The 14,346-nt window shown below is 55.0% G+C and overlaps 1 protein-coding gene across 1 annotated transcript in view; it reads right to left on the bottom strand.

The window, feature by feature from the left end:
* TGFBI (transforming growth factor beta induced) overlaps window positions 1–14,346 on the bottom strand; it is a 37,738-nt gene that overhangs the window by 2,502 nt on the left and 20,890 nt on the right. Inside the window, exons 7-14 of the mRNA XM_075541586.1 lie at window positions 12,472–12,613; window positions 9,749–9,961; window positions 8,579–8,716; window positions 7,844–7,989; window positions 6,681–6,817; window positions 5,718–5,848; window positions 3,074–3,198; window positions 1,765–1,867 (exon numbers count right to left, since the gene is read on the bottom strand). Of these exons, the coding sequence (XP_075397701.1) occupies window positions 1,765–1,867; window positions 3,074–3,198; window positions 5,718–5,848; window positions 6,681–6,817; window positions 7,844–7,989; window positions 8,579–8,716; window positions 9,749–9,961; window positions 12,472–12,613 (1,135 nt within the window). The remainder of the gene's footprint in view (window positions 1–1,764; window positions 1,868–3,073; window positions 3,199–5,717; window positions 5,849–6,680; window positions 6,818–7,843; window positions 7,990–8,578; window positions 8,717–9,748; window positions 9,962–12,471; window positions 12,614–14,346) is intronic.

The raw sequence follows: 14,346 nt of genomic DNA, 5'->3' as shown, positions 1-14,346 counted from the left end.
GGTTTCAAACAGTTGACCAATTGGTAACCCACCGTGTCTGTAGGGCACCTTCATAGGGCAGCCCAAAAGAACCCCGCAAGATTCCCTTCTTAAGCTCTCATCTTTACGGGAGCAGATCACCGGTCTGTTCTCAGAGGGTTGAACGACTGACCCTTTGGTTGCCAGCCCAGCACTAACCATTATACCACCGGGCCCCTTTCGTACAGATTATATCACAGAAAACACGATGGGGCCGGTTTACGCTGTCCTCTAATGTTGTTAAGAGTTGGAATCGAGCACACTGCAGGTGGGGATCTCTACAGGCCATGCTTGGAGCCACACTCACAGCATCCATGTGTGTATAAACAACTGGGCTATGTTTCAATGGGAGGGGCCCTGGTGATATTGTGAGTTAAATACTGGACCGACAACCCTAAGGTCAGCAGTTCGAACCCACCAGTACACTCCTAGCGAGAAAACTGAGGCCGTTGGCTTCTGTGAAGATTTACAGCCCCGGGAGCCCTACAGAGCAGCTCTATGCTGTCTGATAGCGTTAAGAGTCACAATGAGACACCTAGAACAAACCTTGAGGTCAAATGATGTGTTGCAGTAGGCAAATCTGCTGCACAAACGTCCTTAGAGTACCGAAGAGCAAGGATGCTACTTTGAGGACTAAAGTGCTCCTGCCCGGAGCCATGGCATCCTCCGTTGCATCATATGCATGTGAAAGTTGGACACTGAATAAGGAAGACCAGAGGAGAATGGGTGCACTTGAATGTTGGTGCTGGAGAAGAACAGTGGCAGTACCATGGACTGCTCAAAGGACAAACTGATCTGTGTCGGAAGAAGTACAGCCAGAGTGCTCCTTAGAGGTTAGGATGGCCAGACTCATCTGACATACTGTGGCCACACTGTCAGGAGAGACCAGTCTCTGGAAAAGGACATTATGCTTGGTAAAGGGGGAGAGCAACAAAGGACTGGAAGGTCCCCGAGGAGATGGATTGACACTGCTGCGTCTGTTGGCTCAGGCATAGGGGCAAATGTGAGGATGGCACAGGACCGGGCAGTGTTTTGTTCTGTTGTGCATAAGGCTGCTATGGGTCTAGAGGGAGGTCAACTGGCCCAGTATCCGGTATAATCAAGATTACAGCAGTCTCTCCCTGATAGTAAGGCTGTTTGGACTCTTGCCTGTGGCTAGAGCAGATCTGCCAGTGGCTCAGTCTGACCAGATGCTCTGCAAATGGGTTTTGGGTCCCCATTGTCCTCTATATTTCTCTACAAATTGGGTTTTCATAATTTTAGTTCGGATACTTTTCCCTGTGTCATATTTCAATTTGCAATTGTCCTCTTTGGATCACACAAATATGCTTCTTCCATGTGGACTTAGTTGACTCCTTGCTCAGATGGCTACTTGTTTTATGACAAGCCTTTAAGACCCCAGCCATTATTTCAACATATAACCGGGCACCATCTACTTTCTTCACTGCACCTTGCTGGAACACCATGATCTTCAGGGATCATTTCATGAAGGTGAGACTTGAGCAGGGCCATGTTATCAGAACCATTGAATCGGGGCTAGAGTTAAGTGGGCGCCCAGATGCCATCTGCTTGTCCCTGGGATTTAAACATCTCAGGTTTACTTTGTCGGGTCATACTGGACCCTCACTTTTCCATCAGCCACAGGGATGCCTGGAGGCACAGTTTGAGCACCAGCTGCCACCTGTGGAGAAGAAGCAGGTGTGGACCCGGAGAGAAACGGTGCTTTGGGGCCAGGTAGTCACTCACCTGGAGGCTGCAGAACACTGGTGATGGCGTAGACCACGCCATTGGTGGCCATGATGTCAGTTTCAGCAACGGGCTCTTTATTGACACACACTGCATTGTTTTTCTAAAGGGAGCAGAGACAGTGATCATGGAAGGGACAGCGTGTTTATTTACCCAAGCACTTATTTATGTCAGGCTCTGTGTTACGTATCCGTATAGTCTGCTGAATGAAAGCTGACCCTCAACAGACTTTCAGTGTGGGGCTCGTTCTCGCCCTACGTGTGGACTCAGCACGTTACAATTCACACCAGGTTCTTAGACGGGACTTCACCCTCGAAACACGGCTGGTGAGGAGGGCGGATGAAAGCGACCCATTAAACAGAAGAGGAAGCTCCTTGGGTGGGACAGCTAGGGCAGAAGCCAGGCTCTGTGTGAAGGGCTCTTCCCACGGCACCAGGAGCCCCACAGACTATTTCTACCCTCCCAAAGGAAAGCTACTTCAGATCCATACCGTGCACTCAAGGGCAGGATGGAGAACGGAAGCCTGCAATAGACAGGACTGCAGCCCCCAACCCTAGATGCTGGGAGAGCTTCCAGGGGCCGGCAGGTCTTCCCGTCTACAGATGCTGATCAACAATGAGACAGCTGGTGGCCAGGAGAGAGCAGGAAGAGACAGTGCAGAGACTGGTCCCTGTTGCACAGGGTGGTCAGTGATGTACACAGTGAGATCTCCGGTAGGACCCCAGAAGTGGGCCGCCTCTCTGTTCTCTCCTAGGGGGACCCACTAAGCATAGCTCCAAAGTAGATTGTGTATTAGCAACGTGCAGAGCAAGGAGAGCCTCACAGGCCAAGTTCTGGTGAACTGACAGAAGCCTCTTGGGATGATCTGGTTCAGCTCAGTGAACTCCAGGGTCTGGAGTTCGGTACGGAAAAGGCATTGGTGTCTTGGGATCCTATTACAATCGACTTGAGGGCAACGACTATTCTCTTCTTAAGGGAAAGAGGATCTAACAGCCTCTCTCAGAGGCCAACCCATGTGCTGTGGGCGCCTGCAAATCCAGAAGTTCTTACAACTAACGGCAATCTCACTCAGCTTCCCCGTAGGTCCTTTTACTCTGTTTCTCTGTGTGACACTGAAGACTCTCAGGGGTCTGGTTCTACCCTGCCGTACGCACATGCAGTTCCCAAGAGTTGGAATGAACTCCATGGTAACTGGTTTGGTGGATAAAATGCATTCAGAGTCTGCGCAGAGCTTCCAGACAATGTCTGTACCTAGCATCAGGCTGGGGGTCAGCTCCACCTTGACCCCAGGGCAGCAGGGCACACTCACCGAGCTGACTTCCAGCTTGTCGCCCTGGAGAGACTTCAGCCGCACCAGGGCCCCGATGCCTCCGCTAACCAGGATTTCATCGCCAATGTGGTATTTCAGGATGTTGGCAAGTTCCTTGGCATTTCCTGTAGGTTTATGGGAAAGAGGGGGCAGAGCTGATCCCAAGGTCTGTGACTGGCAGGGTCAAGGAGAGCTCTGTGAAGTGAGTTGGAGAACTCCCTGCCTGCTAACAGCCATCTCTGGGCACCCACCTGTGCACAGCCTGCAAACTACCACGCCTGGCATCGTGGTCTGTGGCTGCCATGACGGTGCCCCCTCAAATGTTGGCTGGCTGCGCTCAGCCACGCTGAGTGCCCTGGCAGCTGAGGAGTTAATCCATACCCCTCTGTGGGCTTGACTCATGTTTCCGTGAGCTAGCTATTTGCTGGGAAAGCCAGGGATCTTTCCCGAGTCGGCATCTGGGATGTGTCATTACCAGCGTGGCTCCCAACGTTCTGACCCTGCGGTGACATATTTACACATTCTACCAAAGGCAGCACGGGTTGAGATGGCTGTTTCCTGAAGGGACAACTCACAAGACTCAACAGCTGCCATCTGGAGGAGCCGTGGCGCTGATGAGGTCAGAGCCGAAGGGCACACTCCCTCTGTGTCTCGCCTCGGCATTCCTTCCAGGCGGCATCAGTGTCTCCACCCTCCCCTGATGGGAAGAGCATCCCATGCTCATAAAGGTGTACGGGCATTTCCTGAATTAAGTGTGGGAGGCACTTTTGAAAGCTCTTTTGCCAAGTGAGGCTGCCTCGCAAGCTTACGTTTCCAGCCGGAAGGAGGAATTTCCCCCGGGGGCTTACAGACAGCTGGTTGCAGCATCTTGAAACTGAGACCAGAGTTAAGCTTCAGAGCCTTCTGGAGCGGTGTTCACTTGGCTGGTGACACACTCACATTAGTGCCATGAATGGGGCCACCAAGTGATTCATCGGCAGTCAACTCACAAGGGTGCCCTTTCCAAAAACACCCACAAACACATCTCCAGAAGGTCTGGAGTCACGTCGGCCACGTCAGCCATGGGGGTCAAAGACCCTCCTTCTCTAGAGATCTGTTACGGCTGGCCCCATCTGCACCCACCAGGCCTGACGCAGGACTACCTGGGGAATGCCCCTGCGCTGCTCCTGTCCTACACCGAACCACCGGCCACCACGTTGATTTGACTCTGGGCACCCCAGGTGTGTCTCAGTAGAACTGCGCTCTGCAGGGCTTTGGACGGCTGGTTGGTTTTTTCTTTGGGGAGTTGATCTTCAGGTTTTTCTCTGGGTGGACTCCAACTGCCAAACTTTCAGTTAATCGTTATCATCCCCACTGTGTCCCTGCCCCCCATCCCGGGGACTCTGCTCCTACCTGACCGACAATGAAATAGAAGGAGGGCAGGCTCAGCCCACCTTGAGCAATCCCACGGGAAGGCTTGTGTTCCGAATGAACTTCTCTCTGGTCGGCAATATGCATCGGCGCCACAGACGCCGGCGAATCAGTTAGCAACAGAGCCGATTAAACCAGACACAAATTCAGCTCTGAGCTGCCTGTAACCCTAGCTGTCTTTTCTCCTCACACGGGGCAGGAAGGGAGGCATAGGTGTTGTGGGCCCCAGGCACGTATGGGTCTGCATTGGAGCTAAAGGCCCCGGGCCCCACCTTGCCCCACTGCCGGCACCATGCCATTTAATTCTCTCAGAACAAGGACAAAGGTCTTCTTAGCACCCTCAGGTTGTAAACGGGGAAACTGAGGCCTGGGGAGGTGAACAGCTTGCCAGAGCTCGATCTGCTGGTAAATTCACCAGCCTCTCTTGGAGCTATAGTGATTATTACTCCTTGGGCTTCGGTCCGCAGGGCCGACAGTTCGAAACCACCCACACTTCTGCAGGAGGGAGACAGGGCTTTCTACTCTGGTCAACAGCTACCGCCTCCCTCGGAAAGCCACAGAGAGGGGTTGCTGTGGGTCAGTACTGACTCGACAGCAGTGAGTTTGGTTTGGGGTTGGCCAGGTGAGCTGGGAGCCACGCGGGTTGCCCGGCACTCAGTTGAATCTCTGAGGGCCACATTCAGCTTCTCTGTAAAGCATTTAGGCCGAGGGGCGTTTCATGCAGGGGATATGGCTTCCTCGTTGCTGCTCTCACAGGTCCTCAGAGGGGAACAGACCCTGGGACTGGCTGGGTTGGGGGACACCCTCAAGCCCTCTCCTACTCTTTGCTGCCCAGTTTGGCACCCTGGGAAACTGAGCTCGCTGTCACATGCTACCCAGGCTCTGCTGTCATCCCTCGTCAGGGAATTGTAGGCCCCCGAGGCAACTGGGGACGGGGGATGGAGATTGGGGCACACAATGGCTTTGGTGCCATGGGTAATTCTGCATATGACTCTGGCCGCTGTCTTCCCCTGACCGCTGTCCTCCCTCCCAGGCCAGGGGCTGCTACAGGCTGCTAGTTCCTGAGTGCTGTCACCCCTTGCCATCCCCATCACCCTGCCCACACCTTGATCGACAAACTGTCTTGTCATCAGACTCTTTTCCGTCCAACCCTGGGCAGCGCACTTCCACCCTGGGCCGCGGCAGCCACAGCCATTTCATAACAGTTGGAAAACGTACTTGGGCCAGTGCTTACCCAAGAGTTTGTTCAGTTCTTCTGGTGGCATGGCTTGGAAGGCTTCATTTGTGGGAGCAAAGACTGTGTAGACCCCTTCTCGATTGAGGGTCTCAGTCAGCCCCGCAGACTGGATGGCGGCAACCAGCATGCTGGGGAGGCATACCCAGAAAAGTCACTGCTTGTGGCAGGGCACTGCCACCCAACCGCTCACCCCTGGGTGCTCAGAGCCCAGGTTGCTGGGAGCTGCACACCTTTGAGGTTCTCACACCCTCCCCACTTGTAGAGGGTACACTCATCTGCAAAGTACAGTTAGACAGCCAGAAGTTAGGAGGAGGAAGGGGAGCCCTCGGGGGCATGGTTGACCCAGCCACTGGGCCCCAGAAGGACAAGGCGTGGTGGCTTCCCAGGTCGCGTGTGCAGCGGGCAGGTAGATTCAGTCACAGACCAGCACATTCAAGGTGACAGCCCTGAGTGGTGGGTGAGACAGTCTGCAATGCAGAGAGAGCACAGGACAAAGAGACACACAAACACGGGGACTCTTAGGAGGAGGGGCAAGCGATGTCAACACCAGTAAGCAAACACTGCACAGAGAGCAGGAGACTCATTCATAAATTCCACGAGTATGCTGCTCAACTAGGACCTCAAGAGAGAGAGAGAGAGAGAGAAAGAGAGAGAGAGAGAGAGAGAGAGAGAGAGAGAGAGAGAGAGAGAGAGAGAGAGAGGCTTATTGTTAACCCTCAGGTATAAATACACAGTCTCTCCCCTGTCCCCAGGGCTGTGAGTACCACACTCCCAGAAGTAACCCCTGCTCCCTGCTAAGCCCTCCAAGTGACCCTCATCCTATCACACCCCAAGTCTGCATGGACAGTGGCACCAGGGCACCGTGAACCCTGAGGACAGGGGACTTGAACTTGACCCATAGCCAAGCCCAGTGTCCAGTCCCACTAGGCAAAAGCCTTTCCCTGGGGTGAAGCCAGTTACCTAAAGCGGTGGTCCCCCTTCAGGACATCCATGACGGTCCCCATTGGGGGGGTCAGCACCCGGTCCATGGTGAAGAGGGTCCCGTACCGCCCCCTTTTGTCATGGGCAGCGATGCAGCTATTTTCGATGCACAGGCTCTGCTCAGAAGAGGGGCAGAGAACAGCCGGTCATGTTCCTGGTGCGGGCACACACGTCAATGATGCTATATTGGGGTGAGTGGGTAAGGCTAGCAAAAAGGGCTGTGCTTTCTCCCGGAAAGAAAAGGGAGGCACAACGATCGTCCTTAAGGAAAGAACATGACAGAGGTCCCTAAGCAGTCAGAGCAAACCCCTGTGAAGGGGCCATTACACTGCAGGAGGTCCCTCAATCCTCATCAACAGACTGCGCCTAATGATCATTGATCGGATGGCTCTCACGGGGTGGAGCCCAAAGGCACAGGCTGGTCTCAGGCAAGGGCCATGCTGTGTGGTGCTTCCTGTGTGATCGTCCAGGGCAAGGCTGGGTTTGAAGTGAGAGAGAGAACGGAGAGGCGGGGACTGAGGGAGTCTGTGTGGCCATCTGCTCAGCAGTTTCTCAACACATCAGGTCAATAGGACTCACCCCCCCAACCCCTCCTTTCCCTTCTCAGGACCCACTGCTGCTGAGCCATCCCGGCCACACAGGGAGCTTGGACTCTTCCTGCAACATCCCGCGTGGGGGTCAGACAGGCTTTCTAGAAATAAGTTCCTTCTGCATTGGAAACCGAGGCAGGTCAAAGCCACCAGCCCTGCGGCTGTCTGCACGGGTTAAGATTTACCCTCCTGGGACAGACAGGATGGCAGTGGGCTTGGGCGTTGTTCTTTGCCGGATGCCAGTTCTCACGAGAGCCCCTGCGGGCTGCAAACCCTTTTCGCAGGAACACCACTCTCATTTCCCAGCGAGGAGTGAAGGAGAGCCACATGATCTGGGCTCCCCGTGACCCCACCTGAGCAGAGTGGGACTGCGCTCCATGGGGTTCTCACGGCTGCAGCTCCCCAAAGCAGGGCACCAGACCTCTTCCAGGGGCCCTCTGGGTGGGTTTGAACAGTGAACCTCCCCTTTAGTAGCCAGGCACTCAGCCCTCTGTGCCTCCCCGGGGCTCATGTGACTGCAGGGCAGAGCAGGATGTGGGAAGGAGAACTTACATTCCGGTAAACGAACACTCTCAGTTTTTTGCCACCCAGAGTATCCAGGGTCTGTCCGTGGTACAGATACTTGGAGGCCAGCTGGTTTTTAACCACGTGGTTGAGAAGCAAATCCTTTGTGGAGTCATCAATGGTAGGGGTACCATCTGCGAGAGAAGGGGTGTTCAGGCTGAGAGGGGACCGAACCGGACATGAAGACAATGGTCTGGGAGACGGGGTCCATAAAAAGGGTGTCCCTGCTTGAGTTTGGTTGGAGAGATTGAGAAATTAAGGGAGGCTACCAAGCATCTCTTAACACCTGTAATCTCTCTGTGAAAAGACAAGAAACAGTCCAGATAACGGAAGGGGTGGGGGTGAGGGGTTTGGGAGGCAGGGCCATGACCTGGCCACACTCTGCTTTCTCGAGAGTCACAGCTCAGCACTGGTCTCCCTCTGGCTTCTGCGCGGTGTCCTGCGCACCGAAAGGGAGGGCCGGTACCCCTCTCCTGACAGGCGCAGGCCTTCGCATGTGGAGGAATGGAGGGACGGGGCCCCACACGCTTCGTCTGCGCTGCCAAGTGCCAACACCAGCTGCGCAGCGGTTTTGGATAAATTCAACCCGCTCTCTGAACTGGGCTGGGCTGGAAGCGTGGGCGTCCGTCCCCCAGGGCACTGTGAATTGGGGAGAGGGTAGTGGAGGTGGCAGTGGGTGGGGCGGATGTCCTCACTGGCAAGCCAACCACCGTGCTTCCGTACCTTTGAACACAGAGTTCAGGGGGGCCAGGAGTGTCAACTGCTCGTTTCCAGAGAGATGAGTGCCCAGGCCAGCTTGTCTGAAAAGGTCAACGGCTGTGGAGACATCGGACTCGGCAGCCAACTCAAACAGCGTCTTGGCTACATGACAGGAGAAGAGGGTTCACAAGTTACAGGCTCTGTTTTCATTACCTCCAGGTACCCAGGTGCATGACCTTCATCAGCAGGAATGTCATCTCGTGGGTCAACAGAGCTCTGCCTACAGGCTTGTCATCAGTGGGACAGTAGCCCAGAAAATTCAGCTGTTCTGGAGTGGGAGGTATGGTCCAGCTGGGCAGAGGAGGGGGAGGGGACGGGCCAGATGCTGTTCCCAAGCCCCAGGGGCAGCTTGGCCAGTGTCCACCGAAGACTGGAGGGGAAGGCTGCCATAGCTCCTGAATGACAGATAATGCCAATGGCACGGCACCCATAGAACAAAAGGTGGGGTGTGTGTGTTCTTTTTTTTTTTTTCTTTTTTTTTTTATGTCCTTCTGCTTATGGGTAGTACACCTGCCTCAAATTCTGGGATGGGGCCTGAATGCAGAACGAAACACAAGCTGAAGTTCAGCTAGTCACTTCTCTCTGGGGCAGTGGCCCCAGGCATGGATGGGTTGGGTATAACCGAGAGCGCAAACACTCTCGGGCCAGCTGGTGGCCCTCTATGGGCAAGCAGAGAAGGCAGATCTTGGGAAAGAACTCTGTGAGGGAGTTCCTCCCTCCATGGCACTTCCAGTGGCTCCCCACTGCCACCAAGATAATGCCTGCCCCCCCCCATGCCCGAAGCGTACTGTTCTCCACAACTTGGCTGAAACACACAGGGCCCAGGGCGACACTCCTGAGAGGCTTGAGCCGAGTCTAGACAAGGACTTGAGCCACTGCCCTTGAGGCGATACCAACTCATAGTGACCCTTTAGGACAGGGTCGAACTGCCCCTGAGGGCTTATAGGACTGTAACTCTTTAAAGCCCTGTCTTTCTCCTTTTGAGCGATGGGAACAGAAAGCCTCGTCTTTCTCCCCAAGATGGGGAAGCAACCTCAAATGCCCCTGAATGCCCTCCAGTCCTGCCACCATAATGGCCAAAGAGACCGGGGCCTGGGAGGGGCCAGCCCTGCCCGCAGAGCCTGGCCAACATACCCGCGTCTGGGATAAGCAGCTCGTCGATGTAGTGGATCACGCCGTTGGTGGCCAGCGTGTCTTTGTTGGAGATGATGGCCTTCCCGTTGATGGTGAGCATGTCTCCGCTGCAACCCACCTCCAGCGTGGTGCCCTCCAGGGTCTCCACGGACATCCCAGCTACGATGGCTTCAGCACACATGGCCGACTTCAGGATGTGGTTGTTCAGCAGGTCTGGGGGCCAAACAGGGCACAGCTGAATCCGGGCTGACCCGGGGCGCCAGCTAGAAGGATGCTCGCCTGCCACCCGCATAAACGGCCTGGGCTCTGTGGTCAGACAGCCTGTGTCTGAACTGAAGCTGGCGACGTGCCAGCCGGAGACCTTGGGCACGGGGACCTTGAACTAATCGCTTGGAGTCTCAGCTATCTCCTGAGCGTGGTGGAGTAAAATAGCATTCGCCTCTGAGGGCTGTTGCCAGACTGAAAGGAAATTCAGAATGGGAGACCTACAGCACGGTGTCTGACTGCAAGGCAGACGCTCAAAAAATGTTTGCCCTGAGCTTATTCGTATCTGAACTTGAAGGTGCCTACGTTCATCGTGCCTGTACGGCAGGCATAAGGGGGAACTCCAATGAGCTGACCATGAGACCTTTTATACACTGCTCTCCATAAAGGTACGAAACCTGGCAGGCAAAGGCAGGTCTGCAGCCAAGGGCACATTCCGATTAGTGAGAGAGCCTTCCGTAAAGATCACAGTTCTGGAGACCTCGTGGGGCCAGTCCTCGAGGAGGGTGGTGAGAATCGGCTGGACGGCAACAGGTTTCCTCAGCTCAGAGTCGGAGAGGTCGGACTCAAGAAGCGGTCAGGACCAATCAAAGAGGATGTGCCCCTAGCCACAAGCCACAAGAACCAGTCAAAGAGCCTGGGCCTGCCACCACCCAGGCAGAGCCGGTTCCCAGGCTGTGGCTCCTCATGCTCGCCAAGGCCTTTTGCCCTAAGTTATCACCAGAGAGGCTGAGTTTCAATTCACCTCCAGTGTGGGAACCAAAACTGCCTCTTCAGGAGCAGGAGGAAGCTCCGTGGCCTGCAGAGTCAGCCAGCTCCCACACCAGCCTCTGTGGTGAGTGGCTTCCAAAGCCAGCGCCGACCAGAATCCACCAGGGGCAAGCGGCTCCTGCTATGGAAATCTAGACCTGGGGGATTTAGAGCCTCGACCAAGATCTCTGAGGGCCGGTAGGGGTGGAGGGAGGGCGATGGCTGGATGCCAGTCACCAAACAGGGCACACTAGCCCAAGGCTGCTCCCTTGTCCGTGTGCCAAGCTACGAGTGACGGAGAGGAAAGGGCCCCAGGAGGAATCGAGGCCATCTTTTCCCAAGTCTAGCGGCCCCAACACACGAGACAGAGGGCAATTGCTTTGAGCTAACTGGTTCCTCATGAGGAGTCTTTTTTCCACAAAGGTCAAAAAAATGTGCTGTGTATAAAATATGTTTTCGGGGCACATCAACTCTCGAAGAAAAGTAAAACATGCTGACTGGCACCTTGGTCTCACTCCCAGGAAGCCTTGGGACCTCTCAGGCTGTGTGTGCCCCAGCCCCTGCCTCCATGCCCCTGGGAGGCGGGGAGTCCCTGCACCCACTCACTCAGGCCCCACCCACCTGCTCTGAGCCTGTCCTGCCCACTGGACTTTAACTTCCATGGAAACATAGGCTGCACTCCGTTGCCGGGTGTGATCTCGTACCCCCATCCGCCCGCCCCCACACGCCTCTGTGAGACACTAGTTCCTCCTCCCTGCTCAGAAACGTGCCCCTTCCCATCCCCACGCAGCTGGAAAGAAGACAACCAAAGTGGAAATTTATGGGGTGTCAGAAATGCATTAGGACATGATATAGGTGGACTTAAATGGGTCTGGAGAAAAGAAGTCGCTCCAGGATTACCTTTGGGAGGAAAAGTGTGGTGGGGATTACAGAGGGGACCTGGGGCCCACTCCACTTCCCAGGGGTTCAGAGATCACAGACAGCCAGTTAGCTCTTGTTCCACTGCCAGGATCGGTAATGCCAACCACCCAGCAGAGGCCCTGGACTTGGAGGGAGCAGGGTGGGGGGCTGGCCGGAGCCTGGCCCCTTAGCTTCTCCTAATGCTTTCTGCAACCTGCGCCACTCCGCCCCCCTGCTCCCCACCCCTCCCCAGCCCTATACCATCAACTGTCAGTGCTCGGTCTAACTCAGAGCTCAGTGAGGTATGGGTGGCCACACGGAGAGTCAAGAGTGGACAGGGAGCAGTTAGTTTTCAGCACCAATTTTGGATGATCAATGAAGACACCCCCAGCCCCTGAGAGACAGGGTAGAGGAAGAGTTAAAGGCTTGCCAGGGATTCCTTGTCAAGGACACCAGGACATGCCACTCAGCCTCCTATCACCTTGCTCTGGCTTTGATCCTTGCACCTTTAGCTCTTTGATGTCTAGTCATGGCCTGCTTTGGCCCTGGACCTCCAGCCTGGCCCCTCTCTCAGCTCAGCTGGGTCCCTAGACAAAGTCTATTAGATTACACAAACACCCGCCCCTCAGGGCCAGGGCTGGGCTCTGCTTTAGCCTCTGCAGAGACACAGCCAGTGTAGAGCGTGGGATGGGATGGGCCGCAAACTACTTGTGTGGTGGATATTCTGAGTCACCTTTTGGCACGTGATATATCCACCTTGAGCGCCAATAGGCCTTATCTGGCTGCAGCAAAAGGCGAGGGGTGCTCACCTTTCAGGGCCTCTGGGTCCCCCAGGATCCGGTTCAAGGTCTCAGCAGGGATCTTCTCAAAGGCCTCATTGGTCGGGGCCAGGAGTGTGAACTGGCCCTCACTTTCCAGCAGGGTGTTGAGTCCTGATGCAGCCACAGCAGCCTTTGGGGCAAAGGCGAGAGGGCGGAATGCTCCTAGCAGGCTCTGGGAGTCTCTGCAGATGACAGATACCCCCCTCTCTCTGTCTCTCTCTCTCAGCATTCCCCAGAGGACTCAAGATGTTCCAAAATGGAAAGACCAATGTTCGCCTCATAGCAGTCTCAGGGCCTTGCCTTGCCTGAGGGCTTGCCATACGGATCTGCCTCTAGAGCTGGGCCCTGCTGCTCTTCTGTCCTTCCCTCCTGCTTCACCAAGTGTCCTTTAGGCCCTTAATAAATGCCACCTCTCCCAGCATGCCGTGTTATCACTGCCTGCTGCCCTCGCACTGTTGCGGGAAGGTATTTGTAGAGAAATGGAATCCAGAGCTCAAGGAATTTCCCCACAAACATTTTGATGCCCCCTCCCCACCGGAATGATCTCCCCCAGAGCTTAAAGATCACATTTGCATAATGAGTTCTCCACAGAAGGTCCCTGACAAGCAGAAATGGCTCCTGGCTGCTCTCAGGAAGCGACCAAGCCATTGGTCTGCGAGTCTCTGCCCTCTCCTCCCCTGTGGCTACAGGGGCCTCTGCTTGCATCTGCCCCTGGCCAAGCCTTTCCCTCACTCTTTGGCCCACAGCTGTGCCCTTGCCCCACCGTGGTGTATGACGGGCCCATTGGCATTGTTTAGACCTCCCTCAAATTCTCTCTCCTCCTAACAGTCCCCACCACTCAGTCCCACTTGGTGTCCACTGCTCAGCACATACTCTCTGATGTTTCCTACCACCTGTGGTGACTGGTCTGGTTTCTGTGTGTATTATCTGTCTCCCCAGACAGAATATCAACTCCATGAGGTCCCGGATTAGCTCGATTTACTCACCTCTATGTTCCCAGTACACAGACTAACTCACTCCCCGCCAATGAGTCATTTCTGACCTTGGCAACCCTTGGAGGGTGGAACTGTCCAAATGTGTAACCACGATCAGCAAGTGTTGGAAGAAGACAAGATGGGACTTAGGGAGGTCAAAGGGAGAAGAAGGGAGGAAGGAATATTCACCAGATCTGAACACTTGGAGGAGCCCTGGCCTACTGTGCTGGCTACCCATTGAGCTGTCAACCCACAAGGTCAGTGGTTCGAACCCACCAGATGTTTCGCAGGGGAAAGAGGAAGTTGTCTGCTCCTGTGAAGATCGAAAGTCTCAGAAACCCAGGGCGGTAGTTCAACTCTGTCCCGTGGGTCACTATGAGCTGGAATAGAGCTCACAGCAGTGGAAAACAGGTACCCCAGGGGTTCAACAACTGCTCATTAACACATGTGCCGCCCACGTGGCATGAGACTATTCTCTTGCAGACCCCTGACCTCCGAGTGACATGGGAGCAGTGTTTAGAGAGCCAGAGTCTGCAGGGCCCTCCAGAGAGGGCTCAGAGGTGCCTGCCATCTCCTGATGCCACAGTAATAGTAGACGGCCGGGGGTGTTTGTCTCTCTGTGTTAGGGATCTCCAGGGGAAGAACTACCCCACCCCACCCCAAGAAGCACCCTTTGTGGTCAGAACATTCTTTTTGAATCAGGGCAAAAATCCTGTGTTCACTTCCTCCTCCTGAGGAATGCCTGCTTGCTCCTCCAGTTGGAAGACCCAGGCCTGCTGGCAGGGGGGAGGAACTGTTTTCTTGTGGTCACCAAGCAGCCAGATGCTGGGCCAGAAATCCACCCCCAACCTCCTGCACCTGCAATGGGGACTGCTCTGCTGGTCTGGCC

The sequence above is a fragment of the Tenrec ecaudatus genome, chromosome 2 (assembly GCF_050624435.1).
Source record: "Tenrec ecaudatus isolate mTenEca1 chromosome 2, mTenEca1.hap1, whole genome shotgun sequence".
Classification (NCBI taxonomy): Eukaryota; Metazoa; Chordata; class Mammalia; order Afrosoricida; family Tenrecidae; genus Tenrec; species Tenrec ecaudatus.
This window is presented reverse-complemented; position numbering and strand designations above follow the sequence as displayed.